Raw genomic sequence first — 18874 nt, 5'->3', positions numbered from 1 at the left:
TTCACCCAACTAAAATAATTTTTATATAAATGACAGTTTTACCTAAATTATTAGGTAATAAATTATAATCAGTTATTAAATATCTTAATGCAGAATTTAAAAAAAAATTTAAATGATTTTCCGCCCTTGTATTTTTGAAGATCCAGCAGACCAGTATTGTTTTCCTGTGATGACTTGCTTTGGAATTTTGTATAAAGAACAGGTACTCAAACATTGCTTTTTCTAAATCACTAAACAGAAATGCATTGATAAGAGGCAAATCAATAAAAGCATTATTATTAATGTTAGTTTAATACCAAGGGAAAACTAGTCAAAACTGTAAGTGCTCATAGTGACAAAGTTTGAAGTACTCTGATTTTGTTACTGTACTAAACTTTGTTTTGTGTGTTTTGTTTTTGGTTAGCTTGCTTTAAAAATTATTACTGTATGAAACATAGTTTTATGAGAACAAATTATATTTTTATTCAGTAATTTAATTTTGTAAATGCCAAATGGATAATGTGTTTTGCTGCTATGGACTTTTAGCATATAGACATGCTGCTAGTGTAAAGGAGGCAGTAGAGCTTAATACAAAAAGAAAACAAACTTGGTTTTTAGCTAATTGGCCTTGCCTTAGCATTTCTGACTTTTTATTTTTATTTTTTTATATATACGTACTTATTTTCCTTTTGTAATGCATTGGGAGTTTTTTTTTCTGGGAGATTCTGTGTTTGTTTGGTTTTTTGTTGGTTTAAAAAGCATGTGTTGCACCTTTTATTTTTGGGAGATCTTTGTGTTGTTCATGTTGTCTGTTCTGTTTCAGTCAGTAAGTCAATCAACAAGAATTTATCAAGCACCTACTATGTGCCAGGCACTGTGTTAAGCGCTGGGGATACAAAGAAAGGCAAAAAAACACAAACAAACCACAAACCCCCAGGTCCTATCCTCAAGGAGCTCATATTCTAATGGGGAAAACAGTGTGCAAACTGCTATGTGCAAACAAGATAGAGACAGGATTAAATTGGAGATCATCATTGGAGGGAGGGCACTAGAATTAAGGGGGATGGGGAAAGGCTTCTCTTTTTATGTTCAGCCTGTTCTTTAATTCAAATTTTGCATATCTGATTGGTGACCCCATTGTTTAAAAATGTATGGTTCTGAGTACTGCCATACTTAGCCTTCACAGATCTGCAGCTATAAGAGGTAGAACGCTGGTTTTGATAGCTAAGCCTGACTTTGCTGCCTTAATAACATTTAGTGCAGGCTAATCTGCACTTAACTTTTGATATGACAATGTACTTAACTGCCTTGTAGAAAAATAAAGTTGTGGCCCTATTTTACTTATCTTTGATTTTTCTCTCAATTTTTTTCCTTAGATAATATATAGTATAAAAGAACAAAACTGCTCTATGGTATTTACCTTTTAACAGGAGAGTAATTCAAAATATTTTCTTAACAGCTGATAATCTGTATCATACTTGAGTGAGTTATGTGGAACTCAAGCTTTATCTTCATTTTAGAGAATGAGGCACCAAGACATAGAGAAGTTAAGTAATAGTTCAAAAAAGAATGGGCAAAATCATGGACTACGAGAGCTAGAAGGGACATTGGGGCTCATTTGGCCCAGTCCTCTCATTTTATGATTGAGGAAAGGTGGGGGTGGGACTAGAGGGTGTAAAGAACTTGATCTAGGTCACAGAGGTAGCTCATAATATAGCCAAACAAGCAATCACATCTGCCGACTGGCAAACCTTTTTAGCCCAAATTTCTCAATACTCTTGTCAATCATTCAAGCTTAATTTAAAGCTCACATATCCCATTTTAAATTAAAATTCTCACAATGAATGACAATGTCTCTGCATTTAAGGCATTTATCACAGTTAGTTACTATGCACTAAGATTATTGTTTAACATACTTCAATTATTCTATCTGATGCAATATTAATAAACTACCTGCTAATAGTATTTTAAAAATATTTTTGCATCAAGAATACATTCTTAAAATTCCATTTTAGTTCCTCCACTTCCTAGAATAGCTCATGCAATGTTACACATTGGTCAGATAATATGGAAGCAAAATCAGCCATCATAACACAATTATTAAAATAAATATGAATAGATTAAAAATAAAGTAAGTATTAAAATAAAAATACCAACTATGTTGGTACTTGATGCTATGCAGAACAGAAATAAGCTTATCCTTGCTCAGTATGCTTGAAATCAAAATGTTTCTTTACTATGAATACCTAAATTAATCAACAGAAGTATAAGTTGTCATTTCACATGAAAATACAGCATATAGATTTAAACTTATATGATGCACACACAGAGGAAATATTGAGCATCTGTCTGGCAAATGCATATGAAAATTTCACTAGTCCTAACCTAATATCTTTTTGTTCAACTAAATATCTCTGAAATGGGTACATATGTAGTAAGATCAGTAAAATCAAAATTGTCCATTAGTCACAGATGTTTAATTTCTCTGAATGGTTATTTGCAAGACTCATGCACATAGGTGAATCATAGGAATGTAAGACACTGATAGGACTGTATAAGGTTAACGGACAATAAGATCTTCCCTGCCCATCAATAGGCCTCATGTGGAGCCCATTAAGGAAAGCTTGCTTGCTTCTAGGAAAGCTTAAACACCTTTTGTTGATTTCTAATTAGGCACTGAGGAGGGTTCTGGCTCTGAGCCTATTGGCCAAAAGATTATAAATTCTGAGAGGTGAGCTTTTGCTTTGGGGGCTTGCTTATGAGAAAGATGTTGTCATTCCCTGGTTGAGCCTCTGAGGAGCCATATGTTCAGAGCTCCCCAGTTCCTGAGGTAAAGGCTCTCTGGATTTACTGGTGGATGTAAAGCTTTGATTCAGGCAATAGAGCCCTGTCTCTTGGTCTTTATTTCTCTTCTCTATATTTTTTCTGTTTAATTAAAGAAGATCATTGACCCCTGAAATACCTATCTTTCCTAGTAAAGCACATCTAAGAATCTATGTTAGCAGCCATTCTGGGTATGCCAGTGTGGTTGTTATTACAGACTGCAGTTTATTTCCATGTCTATAGTTAATTTGGGCTACACTAAAATACATATAGGAGATAAATACATTGTCATTCAGTCATTTTTCAGTTGTGTCTGACACTTTATGACTCCATTTGGAGTTTTGTTGGCAAAGATGCTGGAATGTTTTGCCATTTCCTTCTCCAAGATAAATATGTACACTATTTTAAAAAGCCTCCTAGAAAGAGGTTTCATAATTTCATCGGTAATTATACAGTTTTTGCACTGGAAGGATGCCTTAGAGACCTAATACAATCCTGTCATTTTAAAGGTAAGCAAATTAAACTCTAGAGATGTTGTCACTCAATGTCTCTGAGCCAATGACACCCATAATTCCTGGCTTCTGTTCCAGGGCTCTTTCTATTATACCCACATATCCAACTATTCCAATCTGTTCTACTGATTAATAACTTTGACTGGATGAAAGATAAGCACTAGGACATGGAACCTGAACTCAATTTTTATCAAACCAAGCAGAAGACTTAAGCTTCATTAACAAATATCAGTCAAAGATCCAAGATGGAATTTTTTCACAAACAAAAACAATGCAGTTAAAATTAAAGGAACAGTTAACCCAGCAAATTCTTTTACAGCAAGTTTCTCTGATAAAGATCTCATATCCAAGATATCTAAGGAACCAATTGAAATTTTTAAGAACAAGACCTATTCCCAATGGATAAATGACCAAAGGATATTAACAGGCAGTTTTCAAAGGAAGAAATCCAAGCTCAACAACACTATGAAAAATGCTTCAAATCATTGTAATTCGACAAAATTAAATTAAGGCAACTTTGAGGTTTTGCTGCATACCCATTAGAATGACAAAGATGACAAAAAAGAAAATTGACAAATGTGAGAGAGAATGCAGGAAAAACAAATACTAGTGTACTGTTCACAGAGGTATCAGTTGGTCCAGGCATTCTGGAAAGAAACTTGGAATTATGTCCCCAAATTAACTAAACTGTGCATACCATTTGACCCAATGATAATAATACTTGAAATGGAAGAGGAAAAAGACTTATATAAATCTTTAATATAGGTTGTTTTTGTTTTGTTTTGGTTATGGCAAAGAATGAAAACTATGGAGGTAATCATCAATTGGGAAATGGTTGAACAAATTAAACTACGAATAGAGTATGAATTTAGTAGAATATTATTATACTGAAAGAAATAACAAAAGGATCAGCTTTGGAGAAATCTAAGAAGACTGGTATGAACCAATGTATGAATTGAGCAGAACCAGAAAAATAACTTCTACAATGGCGACATTATAAAAACAACCTTGAAAAGCTCTGTCAATGAAACAACCAACCACAATTTCAGAAGACAAATAATGAAGCATATTACTTACCTCCTGACAGAGAGGTGATGAAGTCAAGGTATAAATTAAAACATGGGCCTTTTGGGACATGGCCAATACAGGAATTTGTTTTCCTTGATTATGCATATTTATTAGAAGGGGTTCCCTGCCCTTTTTATTTCCAAAGCTGGAGTGGGAGGAAGAGGAAGAATAGGGATGTGACAGATAAAAAAGAAAATGAAAAGAAAGAAAAGAGGGTTATTTAAACATTTTTTAAAAATACAGGAGATAACAGAAGGAAGACCAGCAGGAATAATAGACAGGGCCACTTTGAAAGTTACATGTTGAATCAATTAAATGTTTTAAAAGAAAAGCTTATTGTACATAATAAAGATCCTTAGTTTCAAGTATAATTCTTTTTCTGTACTACTAGGTGTATGGAAAGTCCATTTTATTTGGTGTTTGTTAAATTCACAATAAAATATCAAAATTTAAAAAACTAAAAGCCAAGATGGTATCGATTTCTACTATCATTTCCATAGAACATGTGAGCCTATATCTCCATAAAATGTTGCCAATATATATATATAAGTGGAAGGTGGGGTGGGAGAAGCCCCTTCTGTAGCAATATAGAAGCAAATGTCATTGGGAATCAACATTTACCAAGAGAATCAGAGGAAGGCTTCCAGAACCTTGGGTAGATAGTTACTTCATGGTGGGTTTATGGAATGACATTGACAAGAAACCCAGAGTGAGATAATGTGGAAGTCTTGTGATATCTCCAGTAATGGAGGAATTCTCATCATGGATGAAGTTGCAAATTCACCAAATCACCATAGCATGCATATACATTATCCAAAAGAACTAAATTAAATTTTAATTTTGAATTTGACCTTCCCTAAATGATACTTCCAAAAAGTTTGTTCTTCAGGAAACATCTCTGTAAAACAGCAAAGATACATTTTTTTTTCTCTTCAGTCCTCAAGAAAAACAAAGCACCCAGTAGATTTAATGTGATTTGTATACCTCTTTGCACATCTATCAATCACAGTCCCTAGCCCCTGGGAGTTTGTCCTGTATTTCAATCTTTTTTTCCATACAATCAGAGTTCACTAACTTAAGCTCTTTGGAGAAGGAGATTGGGGAAGTCAGCTTATTTAATTAGAGAGCTAATTCAATTAGAGAACTAAAGAATTAAAGGAATGAAGTCTTAGTTTTGTTTTGTTTTGTTTTTTTACAGGTGCGAATAGCAGTTCTGAAAAGGAAGAAAAGTGAGAGGCAAATTATATACTGTATGACTTACAAAATCTTCTCAAGTGTTTATTTCCAGGTAATAAGAATCATTTCTAGTGAGCACATGGTATTCTTTAAATGCAAATGTTAAGGAAGTATTTGAAAACATTTGCCTATCTTTATTTTATATATATATTACTATGTACTACTATATGTGTGTGTGTGTGTGTGTGTGTGTGTGTGTGTGTGTGTGTGTATATACTATAATGTGTATTACTGTAAGTAGGTAGTTCTAGCATAAAATTTAACTTCTACTCTGTTGGTCTAAATTATTGTAAATTTTAGCTTAACATAGTCAATTGAGCTTTAAGTTTTGTAGTTTTTTTTCTTTTCTCACTGTATCACTTCCATCAAACTAATTTGAAAATCTTATAACCATCTATACAAGAAAGTTTTACCTTATTTTCCAGTGTGCAAACTTTTTCAAGATTTATGACTTTGGGGGAAGCATGAGTATCTTTAAAATACTGGAATATTTAGGAAGGAATTCAAAAGTCCTCCTGAAAAGAAAATATATCCTTTATGTAGGTTTTAGTGAAGAAAACAGTTGGCAAAAAATAAGCAAGCAGATAACAACAAAACCCTAACCACTTTATAAACCTGGAAGGACCTAACCCTATAAACAAGAATTATCATCATCATCATCATCATCGTCGTCGTCGTCGTCGTCGTCGTCGTCATCATCATCATCGTCATCCCAGTTTAATCTTAGTCTGGCATCGGGGTGGTGATAGTGATATAGGCTGTTTTTGTATTTCATTGGGGTTTTTTTGAGCCTAACTAGCTCTCGGCACTCTTCAGTATTCCCAAGACATCCAAGGTGATTTCTCCCTGCCTAGTCGGGGAAGCCGGTGCTAAGGGTAATTACTGGAATAGTGGTTGGTTCAGAATTTAAATAAGAACAGCCCTGATTCAGACCATGAATATAGTGACTTGTCTCTGCCATTAGAAGTGAGACTCTGGAGGACAAGAACTCTCCATTTGCCTGTCTTTGTATTCCCAGCACTTAGCACAGGGTCTGAAGTATTCCAGGTACTTAATAATGCTTGTTGACTTCTATAGCATTTAGCATCCTTCTCCCTCCCCCCATTTCAAACCTTGATATTACAAAAACTGAATATAAAATAACATATATAATACATTTAACAGAGGCAGATATGCATTTTTAAAATTGTGTGTGTATATTTCTATCAAATCTGTGATTTCATCAGTAGAAGAGAGCTTCAGGGGAGGAATTCCTTCTAACAGTTCAGATGGACATTTTATCTGCAATTTCCCTTTTCTCTTTTAAGAGACTTGCTCAAGATCAAACAGCAAGGCTTTATATGTGGGGCTGGGAAGATCTGAACCTAGGTCTTGCTAATGGTAAAGCCAGTTCCCAGGTCACTAGGTCATCCTGCCTTTCTACATTCTGTCTTGATAGAATTTAATAAAGGTAAACTGAGGTACGGAACTCTAGTGTTATCAGTTTATTAGCAGGGTGAAAACCTGTTAATAAAGTGGGTCAAATGCCTGCCTCAGTTAGGCCAATGACCCAGAAAAGGAAGTACAGCTCCCTCTTATAAGCATAGAACTCAGAACAGAACTGGGTAGGTAAGGAAAATAATGCGATTGGTTACAGGGCTGGCAGCATCATGGGGGTGAAGACAATACAACTGGTTGGAGATTGCGATGAGGGGCTGGCAACAACTCCCTCCTTACTTCCTGTGATTAAGTCATGTTCATTGTTTGAGTTCACCTACAAGGTTAGAGATAGTAAACCAGACTTCTTTGGAAAACAAACCAGACATCCTTGAAGGATAGCTCGGTGGTATAAAGATATTAGACTAGATTCTCTGGTGTCCACCTATATCCTTCTGGGATGACAGATTTTTTTTAAGGCAAGAATAGAATAGTGATGGGCAGGAGAATGGAACTTCTAAACTTAGCTCATAGTCGAAGAGACAAAGAAATGTGGCTTAAGCAATCATACAAAATGGGGCAGTAATAGAGAATAGGATGGATTACAGAGTAGAATCAATTATACAGTGATTCATAATCAATTTAATTTCTTCAATTCTTTCATAGCTACAAAAGGCAATCAATAAAGAAACATTAATGCTAAGAGCTAATCATTCTTATTTGTGATTATACTGGAATACTTCAAGGATCCACTATTTCATTGCTCTAGGCTTGCTATACTACCAAGACATACCATGAAATTGAGGGGCAGAGGTTATTTATTTTTTGTTTTGCTAAATTCTTGCTACAGTTAGTTTTCTTATTATCCAGTTTCTTCACTGGCTTTGTTCTCCTAGTAGAAGATACACTCCTCTGACAGAGGTGCACATTGCATGAGGAAATAACCTTCTCTCTCTAGCATCTAAACCCTTGAACTCAAGAATTCTTGAATTTGGGATTATCCCCAAGATGCTCCCAAAGCTGGAACTCCCTTCTCAAGCCCAATACAGAAATGTTTGCTTTTGCTATGTGACTTTGCAAGAAATCTCTTGGTGCCCTAGTTCCTACCAACTTTTGACCTAAGAAAATCCCCCTTCAGATTTCTAATTTCCTACTTGTGCTCAGAATTGGAAACAGAAAAGCAAAAGATGGCACGAGACTTGAAGTTTAGAAACTCCCCTTTCAGGTCTTCTGGGGAATTACATACAGATTGCCATGTGCTTTTGCCAAAAGTCCATGCTACCAGCTACTTGGAGAAAGAAACTGCACGGTCATAAGTTTCTTCTCAGGCTGAGTGCCAGTACATGTCTACCTTCGCTATGAGCTTCTGACCCCAAGTCATGTAAATTACTCAGGGTTAACATAGGGGAAAAGAGAAAACCCCTCCTTCCTCTCACTGCATTTCAGATAAAGGTATAAGGAAAAAGGTAAAGAGGGAGCTCTGAATATTATAAGAGAAAAGGATAAAAGTGTATATATATATATATATCCTAAAGCCATGATGGTTCTCTGTAATTACTACTTCTTTTTCTCAATGCTCACTAATACTAAAATCTGATTATCTCTTCCAGAATTTTCTTAGGAAGTGGAAAGAAGGTCACTTGTTTGTACATTTTAGACTCTATTCTCTTTTCCTTTTCTCTTCTTTTTCCAAAATTAAGACATTGGCCATAGGATGATAAGTACATAAGAATAAAGATTTAGAATTGGAAGGAGCCTTAGAGGCTGTCTAACTGAACCTTCCCATTTCAGTGATGAGGAAATTGAGGATCACAGAAAGTAATGATTTGCCAAAGTTCAGTGGGTTATGAGTGGCAGAGCCAGGTCCTCTGGCTTAAAATCTAAAAAAATTTTTCACTGAATTATGTTATCTCTCATTCCTGTAGTTTTTCTCTCATTTTTCCTGATCGTTCAGATGTCTCTAATAGTGGTTCAGCAATCACAGCTGCCAATTCTTTCAGTAACTGAGAAATTAGTTCATTTGGGCCATATGGCCTAAATTCATCAAGACTGCTTGATGCTCCCTTATATCCTTACTTTTCTTGAGTATCAATTTCCTGTTACTCATTTTCATGCTCTTATTTCCAGTCCCAAGGTCATTATCCTTGACAGAGAAAACAGAAACCTAATGAAAATTGAATAGCCCTGCCTAAACTTTGCTGTCAGTTATGATTGTCCCACTTATCTCCAAGCAGTGGAGAGGGGAGGAGGGGGAGGAAGGAGTATTTGATCTCCTGTTTAATTTTCCCCTTTCCCCAATTTAGCTTAAAAACAACCCCCACACCCTTTTTCTTGTCCTTAGCTGTCCTTACCAATTTTAGCGCCTTCTCCTCATCTTTAGCACTCCTGACGTTATTTTAGAGACCAGTGCCATTGTTCTTATATTCATCCTCTATTATTTGCTCCCCTTCCATTTTCTGTACACATCTTTTGAAATTCTAAGTTGGTTATTTCCTATAAATTGATGTGAGTCTCAGGATATATACCACTTTCCACCTCCTTATTGGGATTATTTTCATCTGAGTCTTCAGAATCTTATTCTTTAGAATTTCCCATTCTTCTTGGAGTGATTTTCCCTGTAATTTTCTACCAATCCTTTCTCTCAAACTTTTAAATAAATAAATCAGTCAACCAATCAGCAAGCATATGCTGAATATAAACTATGTGCCAAGCACTGTGTTAAAGCCATTTTAATTATATTTGTAAGAAACCCATCAGGCAAATAAATTCTTGCCACCCGCCATATAGTTCATTCCATTACCAGGAGTTCATCACCCCTCTATCTTAAGTTGAATTCCAAAGTTCAAAACCCCATCTCAATCACCGTCTTAATTACTTACCAAATCAGAATCACCACCTTATTATTAGCCAAGCTATTTTCTTATCAAATCAATTTTTCTCCTTTGTGAAAAATACAAACTATGATATTCAGTTTCTGGCCAAGACTCCATAATCTTTAGTAATACTATTTCGATTCCTTCTGGCAGTACTATTGTGTTCCCAGAAACGGCTAGTAATCATAAATTTTGATGAGTCTTGGAAGGTCCTCCAGTATACCTTCAATAAATGTCCCATGAAGAAAATCGACCTCTCTTGTTCTTATCAAATTGACACATAGATGATTCATTATACTGAAAAGGAGACACTAACCCCCTGCTCTTCTCTTAACTCTTTAACCTATAATGGGCAATTTCTCTCCTGAAATGGTTGTTTTTTTATCATTTCTTGAAGGACAAGCAAGTGCTTTCCCCAAACATCCAGCTCTCTTCTTCTCAGGAAGAGCCTCGAATTTAATATTTATCTCCAAGTGTATAGTTGTCCTAGTTTTTCCCTTCTTCCTCTGTGTGACCTCTTTTCATTCTCCAATATCTTGATAAGTTTCATGCTGGCACTTTATATCCTTTTTGTTCTCTCATAGAAACTCACTCTTGTGTTTTGTTGTTATTTTTATAAGGAATATTTAATTATCCCTGATAACCTGGAGTATAGAGATGTATTTCTTGAGTTCTTTCTGCTTTTCTTCTGGTTCGGGAGGGTGAGGAAGACTGGCCTACAATGAGAAGACAGCAATCATTTGGCTGCATCAGAAATATAAACACTCAAGTTACCAAAGGTACTGAAAAATTTACCCTCTCTCCATACTGATTGGATAGCTCAGCCTTAAAAAAATACTTGGAGGTGCTTGCTCCTTACCTCCTTAAGAACTTTTGTAGCCTTTTACCATTACTTTTAAAATAATTTTACAGTCATACATAATTTCCTTTCCCTTTTAAAAAAATCAGCCTCCTAATCATTGAACCAAGTTTTTGCTTGCTAATTTTATTTACCAATTTATTATTCTACTTTTTCAGCCTAACCTTGACTTGCCATGTACCTTATACTTTTCTTTATCTTCTCTTTAGGTCCTTACTTCTTAATCCAATTCCTGAAATCTTCTTTCACAAAAGCCAGAAGTAGAACTTGGAAAAAGAAATTATTCTTCAAATTTTCCCCAATTTCTCTTAAATTATCTAAATTTTTTCTATTCTAATTCAATTTCTAGCCTTCTTCACATGTCAAACTCCTCTAAAATTGTTTTCAAAATTCTCTTCTCCTTTTTATTCAACTTAAGTCTTTCTTCTCCAACTTCTCCTCAATTAGACTAATTCTAGAAAATTTAGACTTCATTTTAGGAGGAGGACCATCATAGAACTAATAGTTGAAAGTTATGGGGAGACAGATTTTTGCTCAATATTAGGATGAACTTCCTAATAATTGGGACTGTACAAATGTGGAATAGGCTACCTTGGGAGATGATTTGTCCATCACTATAATTCTTTAAGCAGAAGTTAGACAATGAGTTGTCTGGAATGATGTAAAGAGAATTCATGTTTTAACTATGAATTCAAGATGATGTATAATGTCTCTTTCAACTCAGAGATTCTATGCTTCTGTTATTTTATTCTTAAATAGTAATATTCAATGAACTTCTTTGGGTTTTCTTTTAATATTTCAAAAGCAAGAATTAACTATACATTTTTGCCTGTGTGAATAGAGCCTTATCATGATTCAAATAATTGATAAGTTATAATCATATCTTTGTTTGGAATTTGCAAAGTGCTTTCACATAAATTATAGTTTTTAAATCTATAAAGAGTACTGATTCAGAATCAAAGGATAAAAATGAGATAATATTTGTTTTTTTTTTTTATTTTTTTTTTTTATTTTTTTTTTTTTCCCCTTGACCCACAGTTTATTGAATCTTGGGTATATTTGAGGATGGCTTATGACTAGGGGGAGGGGGTGGTACAGAGAGAACAGGGAGGAGGTAGTAGATCTCAAGCTGAAGGAAAAGTGGTAACAGGAAATCGGGGAAGCTGGTCCCCCATAAGCACCTGCCGTTCCACTCCTTTCTCAGTAATTGCTGCCAACCGGATTACGCCACCACTTGAGCCATCTCTCTCCATGGCCAAAGCAAGAGCATTGGCAGTGAACTGAAGACACTGCTTTTCATTCATACCCTCTTGATAGGTGGCATCCACATAGCCATAGATGTAGGAGCTACCTGAACCCCCAATGGAGAAAGGCTGCCGAACCATCATACCTCCCATGGGTACTGAGTATACCTGGCCCCCCTCATAGGGATCCCAGCCAGCCACGATGATCCCAGCCATGAGATCCTCTCGGTAACGATAACACATCTCCTTGAAGAGGTTAGCAGCTGTGTGGACCAGGGGAGGTTCGTTCAGTTCAATGCTGTGGAAGCTGAGCTGGTAGGTGACCGCGTCCGCCACGGCCTGGGTGTCCGCCGCTGAGCCGGACCGGCAGCAGAAGATCCGGTCGTGGATAGGGGTCAGCTTGTCCGTGACTCGATTGGCGATGTACGACCCGGTGGTAGTCCTGGAGTCCGCTCCCAGGACCACGCCCCCATCAAACTGCACGGCCATGATGGTGGTCCCGGTGGAGACGCCTCGATTCCCCCAGTCCGGGGCGAGGCCCATAGGCCCATAGGCTGGTCCGGGGCACGCTCCTCGAGCCGCTACTAGAGCCGAAGCCATTATTCCGCCAATGAGATAATATTTGTAAAGTGCTTTGCAAAGTTTAAAGTGGTATATAAGTGCTAGACATTATTACTAGTTGTTAGAGGACCTAGGTTCTTCAGCAAGTCATTTAACCTCCTTGGGCTTCGGTTTCCTTATATATAAAATAAAGGGGTTGGATTAAGTGGCTTCTGAGATCTCTTACAGCTCCAAATAATGATATTATGATAATAGAAATGATGATAACTAGTATTTATATAGCACTTTAAGGTTTTCAAAGCTTTTTACAAACATTATCTCATTTTATTTTGGAAACAACCCTAGAATATGGGTGCTATTTTGAGGCTGAGAAAGGTTAAGTAATATGCCTAGGGTTATATACTAGGAAGTTTCTGAGGCTGGATTTGAACTTGGGTCTTCTTTACTCCAGAAACAGTGTTCTGTCCACTGTACCTCCTAACTATCAGGTATAGATTGGATTAGATTGCTTCCCAAGTGCCTTTTGCCTCTGAGTTTTTGTGATTTGGAATCTGTGATTATTTGTACATATTTCTGATCACCTGTTTCTTTTTTCGTTGTATCTGAATTTTCTCTTCTCTATCACAAACCCAATAAAGAACATGTCTGAACTTGGGCTCCTATGGCAGAGAAGCAAATGACATGAAGGGAATGAATGCTTGGAGCTATGAACATCTGGAGGAGATAGTAATTAATAATCATGGTAGTGGAGAGCACAGTCAGCTTAGAGCTTTGCTCTAGCTAGCACCTAAGATATTTAGAAATCTTAAAGAAAGAGGAAACAAGACCACACAATAGTTCCCCTTTGGGACAGATTGAGTCGTTGATATGAGTACCCAAGGGACAGTTGAGGTTTTTGGTAAGGACCCTGATCATCTTTCCTATAATCCTCCAATGTCAAATAAATTCTTAACTAAAGTCCTTATAAGCTACTAATAAGTCATTCTAGGCCATAGAGGAAAGACATGAGACTTCTTCACAGCTCTACCTTTGTGAAATTGAGATTTTTTCATGCTCAGAGTTTTGATTCTCACTCATAGATCTTTGTCTTTAGCCCTGACCTCTCTTCTGAGCTCCAGTCCTATATTTTCAACTACCTTTTGGATAAATCCACTGGGGTGTCCTATGATCCTTTCAAAGCCAAAATGTCCAAAATGGAAATCATTCATCACTTTCCTTGATTCTGAATTTCTGCTCACGGTGCTACCATCTTCCCTATATATAAGCCATGTTAGAAACTTGTCAGTCATTGATAACATCTGACATTTACGTAAAGCTTAATTATCTCTAAGCTTCAAGAGTATAAAAGCTGCACTAAGTGTTTTGGGACACGCTGTACAGTATTTTGCTTTACACACATTGCACAGCAGCCCTATGAGGGAGATACTACAGATATTAGTATCCTTATTGACAGACATGGAAACTAAGTAAAGCACAGAGAGATGAGTGACTTTTCTGTGACCACTCATCTGGTAACTGTCATGGGCTGGATTTGAATTCAGGTTTCTGCTAACACTAAGTGCAGAACTTTTAAAAAAAATAATGTTTTCTGTTTTTACACCATAATAGTTTCCCAACATGCCCCAAAACTATACCCACATACCCATAAACCTTTCCTATGCCCATAAACTCTCTATTATAAGAAAGAAAAACAGTTAAAACCCCTCAATTGCTTCCCCTTGCCTACAGATTAAGGTTCAAACATCTCAACTCTGCTACTCAAACTATGCTTTCAGCCTTCTATGCTAATCATTATAGAACCTCTCTGTTTCATTTATAGAATAGCAAAAAAATTGTAAAAAAAGAAAAGAAAGAAAAGGAAAGGAAAAAAACAAACCACATTTTAAAAACCTTAAGGCCTCTGATCAATATAATAACTAACCATAATTCTAAAAAGACTCATTAAAAGCATACTACCCACCTCCTGAAGGAGAACTGAAGAACTCAGGGTACAGAATGAGACATTTTTTGGATGTGGCCAAGACTCATTGTACTTGACTATGCACATATATTATAACAGTTTTGTTTTTCTTTTTCTTTTTCCAGTTCTGGGGAAGGTGAGGAGAGAAAATAAATTTTTGTAAATTAAAAAAAAATAATTTAAAAGTCAAATTCTCGTTTCCATCCAGATTGATTTGTACCCCAAACTTTAGTTTCTTCCCTGTATCTTTTATTAGGCTTTTCCTGCTGCCTCTATAAATACCTTCTTTCCTATCTTCAGTGAATCTTAATCACAATGGTCCTTCAATGAGTTCAAATTTCAACTATTCTTAGCTTTGTCTCTAAATTTAAAAAGAAAACCTTCACTAGACCTTAGCATCCCTTCAAGCTACTGCCCTACATCTTTCCTCCCCTTTTTGGTCAACTTCTAGAAAAAGTTGTTTGTGCTCTTTGCTTCCCCTGTCTCTACTCTGACTTTCTTCTTAACCCCTTGAAATCTGGCTTCACATTTCACCATTCAACTGATTCTGCTCTCTCCAAAGTTACCAATGCTCTACTATTTGCCAAATCTGATGGTATTTTCTTGATCTTCATCCTTCTGTATCTCTCTGCCCTCTTTGATACTGATGACCAACCTCTTTTCCCGGATACTTTCCTCTGAGAGATGATGGCCCATCTCTCTTTTGGTTGTCCACCTACTTGTCTGAAAACTTTTCATTTCTTTCAGTTTTGTTTCCTTGGCTAGATTATCATGAATATCATGCCACCTAACTGTGATTGTACCACAGGGTTCTGGTGTGGGCCTTCCTTGCTTTCTATAATCTCTCTCTTGGTGAACTCATCAGTGGCTATGAATGTAAGTATCATCTTTATGCACATGGCTCACAGATCTACATATTCAGACCCATCTCCCACTTGAGCTCTAGTGCCATATCACCTATTAGATATTTCAAACTTGATGTTCCATCCCAAACTCAATATGTGCAAAATAGAACTTATTATTCTTTCCCCAAAACATTTGCCTCTACCAAACTTCCTAATTTCTGTAGAAGGTACCATCATTTTGCCAGTCTCTCAGATTTATAACCTCCACATTATCCTCAACTCCTCACTTGCTCATCTCACCTATCAAATCAGTTGCCAAATCTTGTTTCTATCTACACAACATTCCTCACATTTATCCTCTTTCCCAAACTCAAACCACCTCAGTTCAGACTGTCATTCCTTTTTGGCTGGATCATTGCAATGACCTCTCAATACTTTCCCTACCTGAAGTCTTTCCCCACTGTGATCCCCCTTCCACACAGCTGACAAAGTAATTTTCCTTCAATGCAGATCTAATCATGTTTGTTGGCTGATTGTAGTCCTTCCTTCTCAAAGAAGACCAAAATGACATCACTATGTTGGAGTCAAGGTATAGCATGTCCAAATGTGGCTGCTCAGACCAATACGAGCTCAGAGGCTCTACTATAGGTCGGGCACAAATAGTCCAAATAAACATTTGGAATTTTTCAGATCTGACCACATTAATTCTCATACTCAATGAACTCCAGTGGCTCCCTATGGCCTTTAGGACAAAATCAACTCTATCAACTATTTGGTTGAGGAGGCAACATAGTACAGTGGAAGGGCTCAGAATATGGAGTCAGAAGACTTAGATTTAAATTCCAGCTCTGCCACTTACTGGCTGGATTGCCTTGGCCTCTCTGGGCCTCAGTTACTTTGTTTATAAGATAAAGAGGGCTGGACTGGATGATCTTTAAGGTCCCTTAACATCTGATTCTATGAGCCTATGTTTGTTTTTTTATGCCCCTTAACAACCTGGACCAGCCTAGCTTTTCAGCCTCAATATACCTTACTCCCCTTCCTGCCTTCTACAAACCATTCAAACTGGCTTTCTCTCATACATAGTGCACTATCTAAAACATTTGCATTGGCCAACTCCTTATTCCCAGAACATGCTTCCTCACCAACTCTGTTTCAAAGAATCCTTCACTTTCTTCAAAACTCAGATCAAGGATACATATGAAAACCTTCACCCATCAACTGCTAGTGCCCATTCTCTCTAATTACCTTGTATTTTACCACCTTATATTTTACATTTATTCTGTATATATTTATTTGGAATATATGCATATATAACACATATACGATGTGTATAATATAGGCATATAAAATATATTCAGATATTATATGTGTATATGCACATATATACATATATATACACACATGCATATACACACACATATATATATATATATATATATATGTTGTCTCCCTCAATAGAATATAAGCTCCTTCTAGGTAGAGATTGCTTTTTTTTAAAAGTCAGTCATCAAGTACTTATTAAGGGCTTACTATGTGTTGAGCATTTTGTCAAGTTCTAGGGATACAGAAAAAAAAGAAAACAATTTTTGCTTCTGAGGAGCTCACATTTCAATTCAGGGAGACAATATGCAAATGACTACACATATAAGATGCAGTCAGTTCTCATCATTCATGGCAGTTATGTTCTATAAAGTGAGTATAGTAAGTTTATCAGTAATCAGTATAAAGTAGCAAGAGTAGGAAGTAAGATTATAAAGGGAAACCTAGAAGTCATATACAAATCATCCCAAAGAGCAAAGGAACATAATTTACAAATTGTATCATATATTAACCAACAATCACATCCTGGTAATATGTGCAGAATCAGGGGTCCATGCTGCTCAAGTGCTCCCAACTTTACTTCAAGGTTATGTGACTCATCCCGTCCTCTTTGTGCTTCACCACCTTATTCCCTCCTCTTTGCTGCTTATCTCTATACTTTCTGTGCCATTTGCCCCTACACCATCTTTATTTTGTTAAAATGTAATTGCAGCCTCACTTCCTGCTGCCACCATGAGAGTATCCAAAGAACCAGGTATGTTTGCCCCATTTCATAAATTAATTATCAATTCAAAAAACTTCTGATTGACAGAGTAAAAGCTGCTTGAGGGCAAGGGTGGTTTCATTTTTTTTGTAATTGCATCCTCACTGCCCTGAAGACTGCCTAGGTAATCATGGAAATGAAGACTAGACCTGTGATTCTATCAGTATAGGAAATTCCCAGAGAAGGAAACTTTCCTCACCAATGCAGGTTAGTATCTTCTCAGAAATTTAGTCTTCTTTTTCTTTTAAATTTATTATTTAGTTATTTTTAACATTTGTTTTAAAATGTTTTTGAGTTCTGAATTCTCTCTCTCCCTCCCACTCCTCCCCTCTCCATTAAAAGGCAAGAAATGTGATTCCAATTATACATGTGAAATCAGACAAAACATATTTCTGTATTGGCCGTGTTACAGAAAAAAGCAAGAAAAAATAAAGAAAATGAAAAAAAGTTATGTTTTAATCTGCGTTCAGAATCCATCAGTTCTTTTCCTGGAGGTGGAGAGCATTTTTCATCATAAGTCCTTTGGAATTGTCCTAGATCATTGTATTGCTGAGAATAGCAAAGGCATTTGCAGCTGATTATTATGTATTGTATAATGTTCTCCTGGTTCTGCTCACTTCACTTTTCATTAGTTCTTATATGTCTTCTCAGGTTTCTTTGAAACCTTCTGCTCATCATTTCGTATAGCATAATAGTATTCCATCACAATCATATACCACAACTTGTTTGGTTATTACCCAATTGATGGGCATCTCCTCAATTTCCAATTCTTTGCCACCACAAAAAGAGCTGCTATAAATATTTTTGTACATTGAGGTCCTTTTACTTTTCTGTTGATCACTTTGGGATATAGACCTAGTAGCAGTTTTATGGGGTCAAAGGGAATGAGTTTTAGAGCTTTGGGCATAGTTTCAAATTGCTTGGATCAGTTCAAAACTCAGACCAACAGTGCATTGCAATTTCTCCAAATCCCCTTCAGCATTTATCATATTTGTTTTCTGTACCTCAGATTTATTTATTTATATTTCTCCAATCTTCTCAGAACCGCCTATTCGTATTCTTTGATCATTTATCAATTGGGAAATTACTTATATTCTTATAAATGTAACTATATCCTCTATATATTTGAGAAATGAGGACTTGCTGTAACCCCTCCCCCCAGTTTCCTGCTTTTTTTCTGATCTGGTTGCATTGGTTTTGTTTGTGCAAAGCCTTTTTTAATTTCATGTAATCAAAATTGTCCATTTTATTTCCTATTTTCCTATCTATCTCTTGTTTGGTCATAAATTCTTCCCTTATCCATAGATCTGACAGGTAAAATCTTTTATACCTGCCTTATTTGATGTCACCCTTTATGTCTAAATCATATAGCAATTTTGACCTTATCTTGATATGTGGTGTGAGATATTGGT

The 18874-nt window shown here is 36.2% G+C and overlaps 1 protein-coding gene across 1 annotated transcript; it reads right to left on the bottom strand.

The window, feature by feature from the left end:
- Positions 1-11788: 11788 nt before the first annotated feature.
- Positions 11789-12612, bottom strand: LOC118857038 (proteasome subunit beta type-6). Its single transcript, XM_036767630.1, has one exon. It carries the CDS (start codon positions 12608-12610, stop codon positions 11891-11893), a length of 720 nt encoding a protein of 239 aa, XP_036623525.1. The 5' UTR covers positions 12611-12612; the 3' UTR covers positions 11789-11890.
- Between the last annotated feature and the right edge of the window lie 6262 nt (positions 12613-18874).

Source organism: Trichosurus vulpecula, chromosome 7, assembly GCF_011100635.1.
Source record: "Trichosurus vulpecula isolate mTriVul1 chromosome 7, mTriVul1.pri, whole genome shotgun sequence".
NCBI classification, from domain to species: domain Eukaryota; kingdom Metazoa; phylum Chordata; class Mammalia; order Diprotodontia; family Phalangeridae; genus Trichosurus; species Trichosurus vulpecula.
This window is presented reverse-complemented; position numbering and strand designations above follow the sequence as displayed.

Bases quoted from the DNA above. Each gene is read 5' to 3' on its own strand.
- LOC118857038 (XM_036767630.1), bottom strand. From the start codon at position 12,610: ATGGCTTCGGCTCTAGTAGCGGCTCGAGGAGCGTGCCCCGGACCAGCC.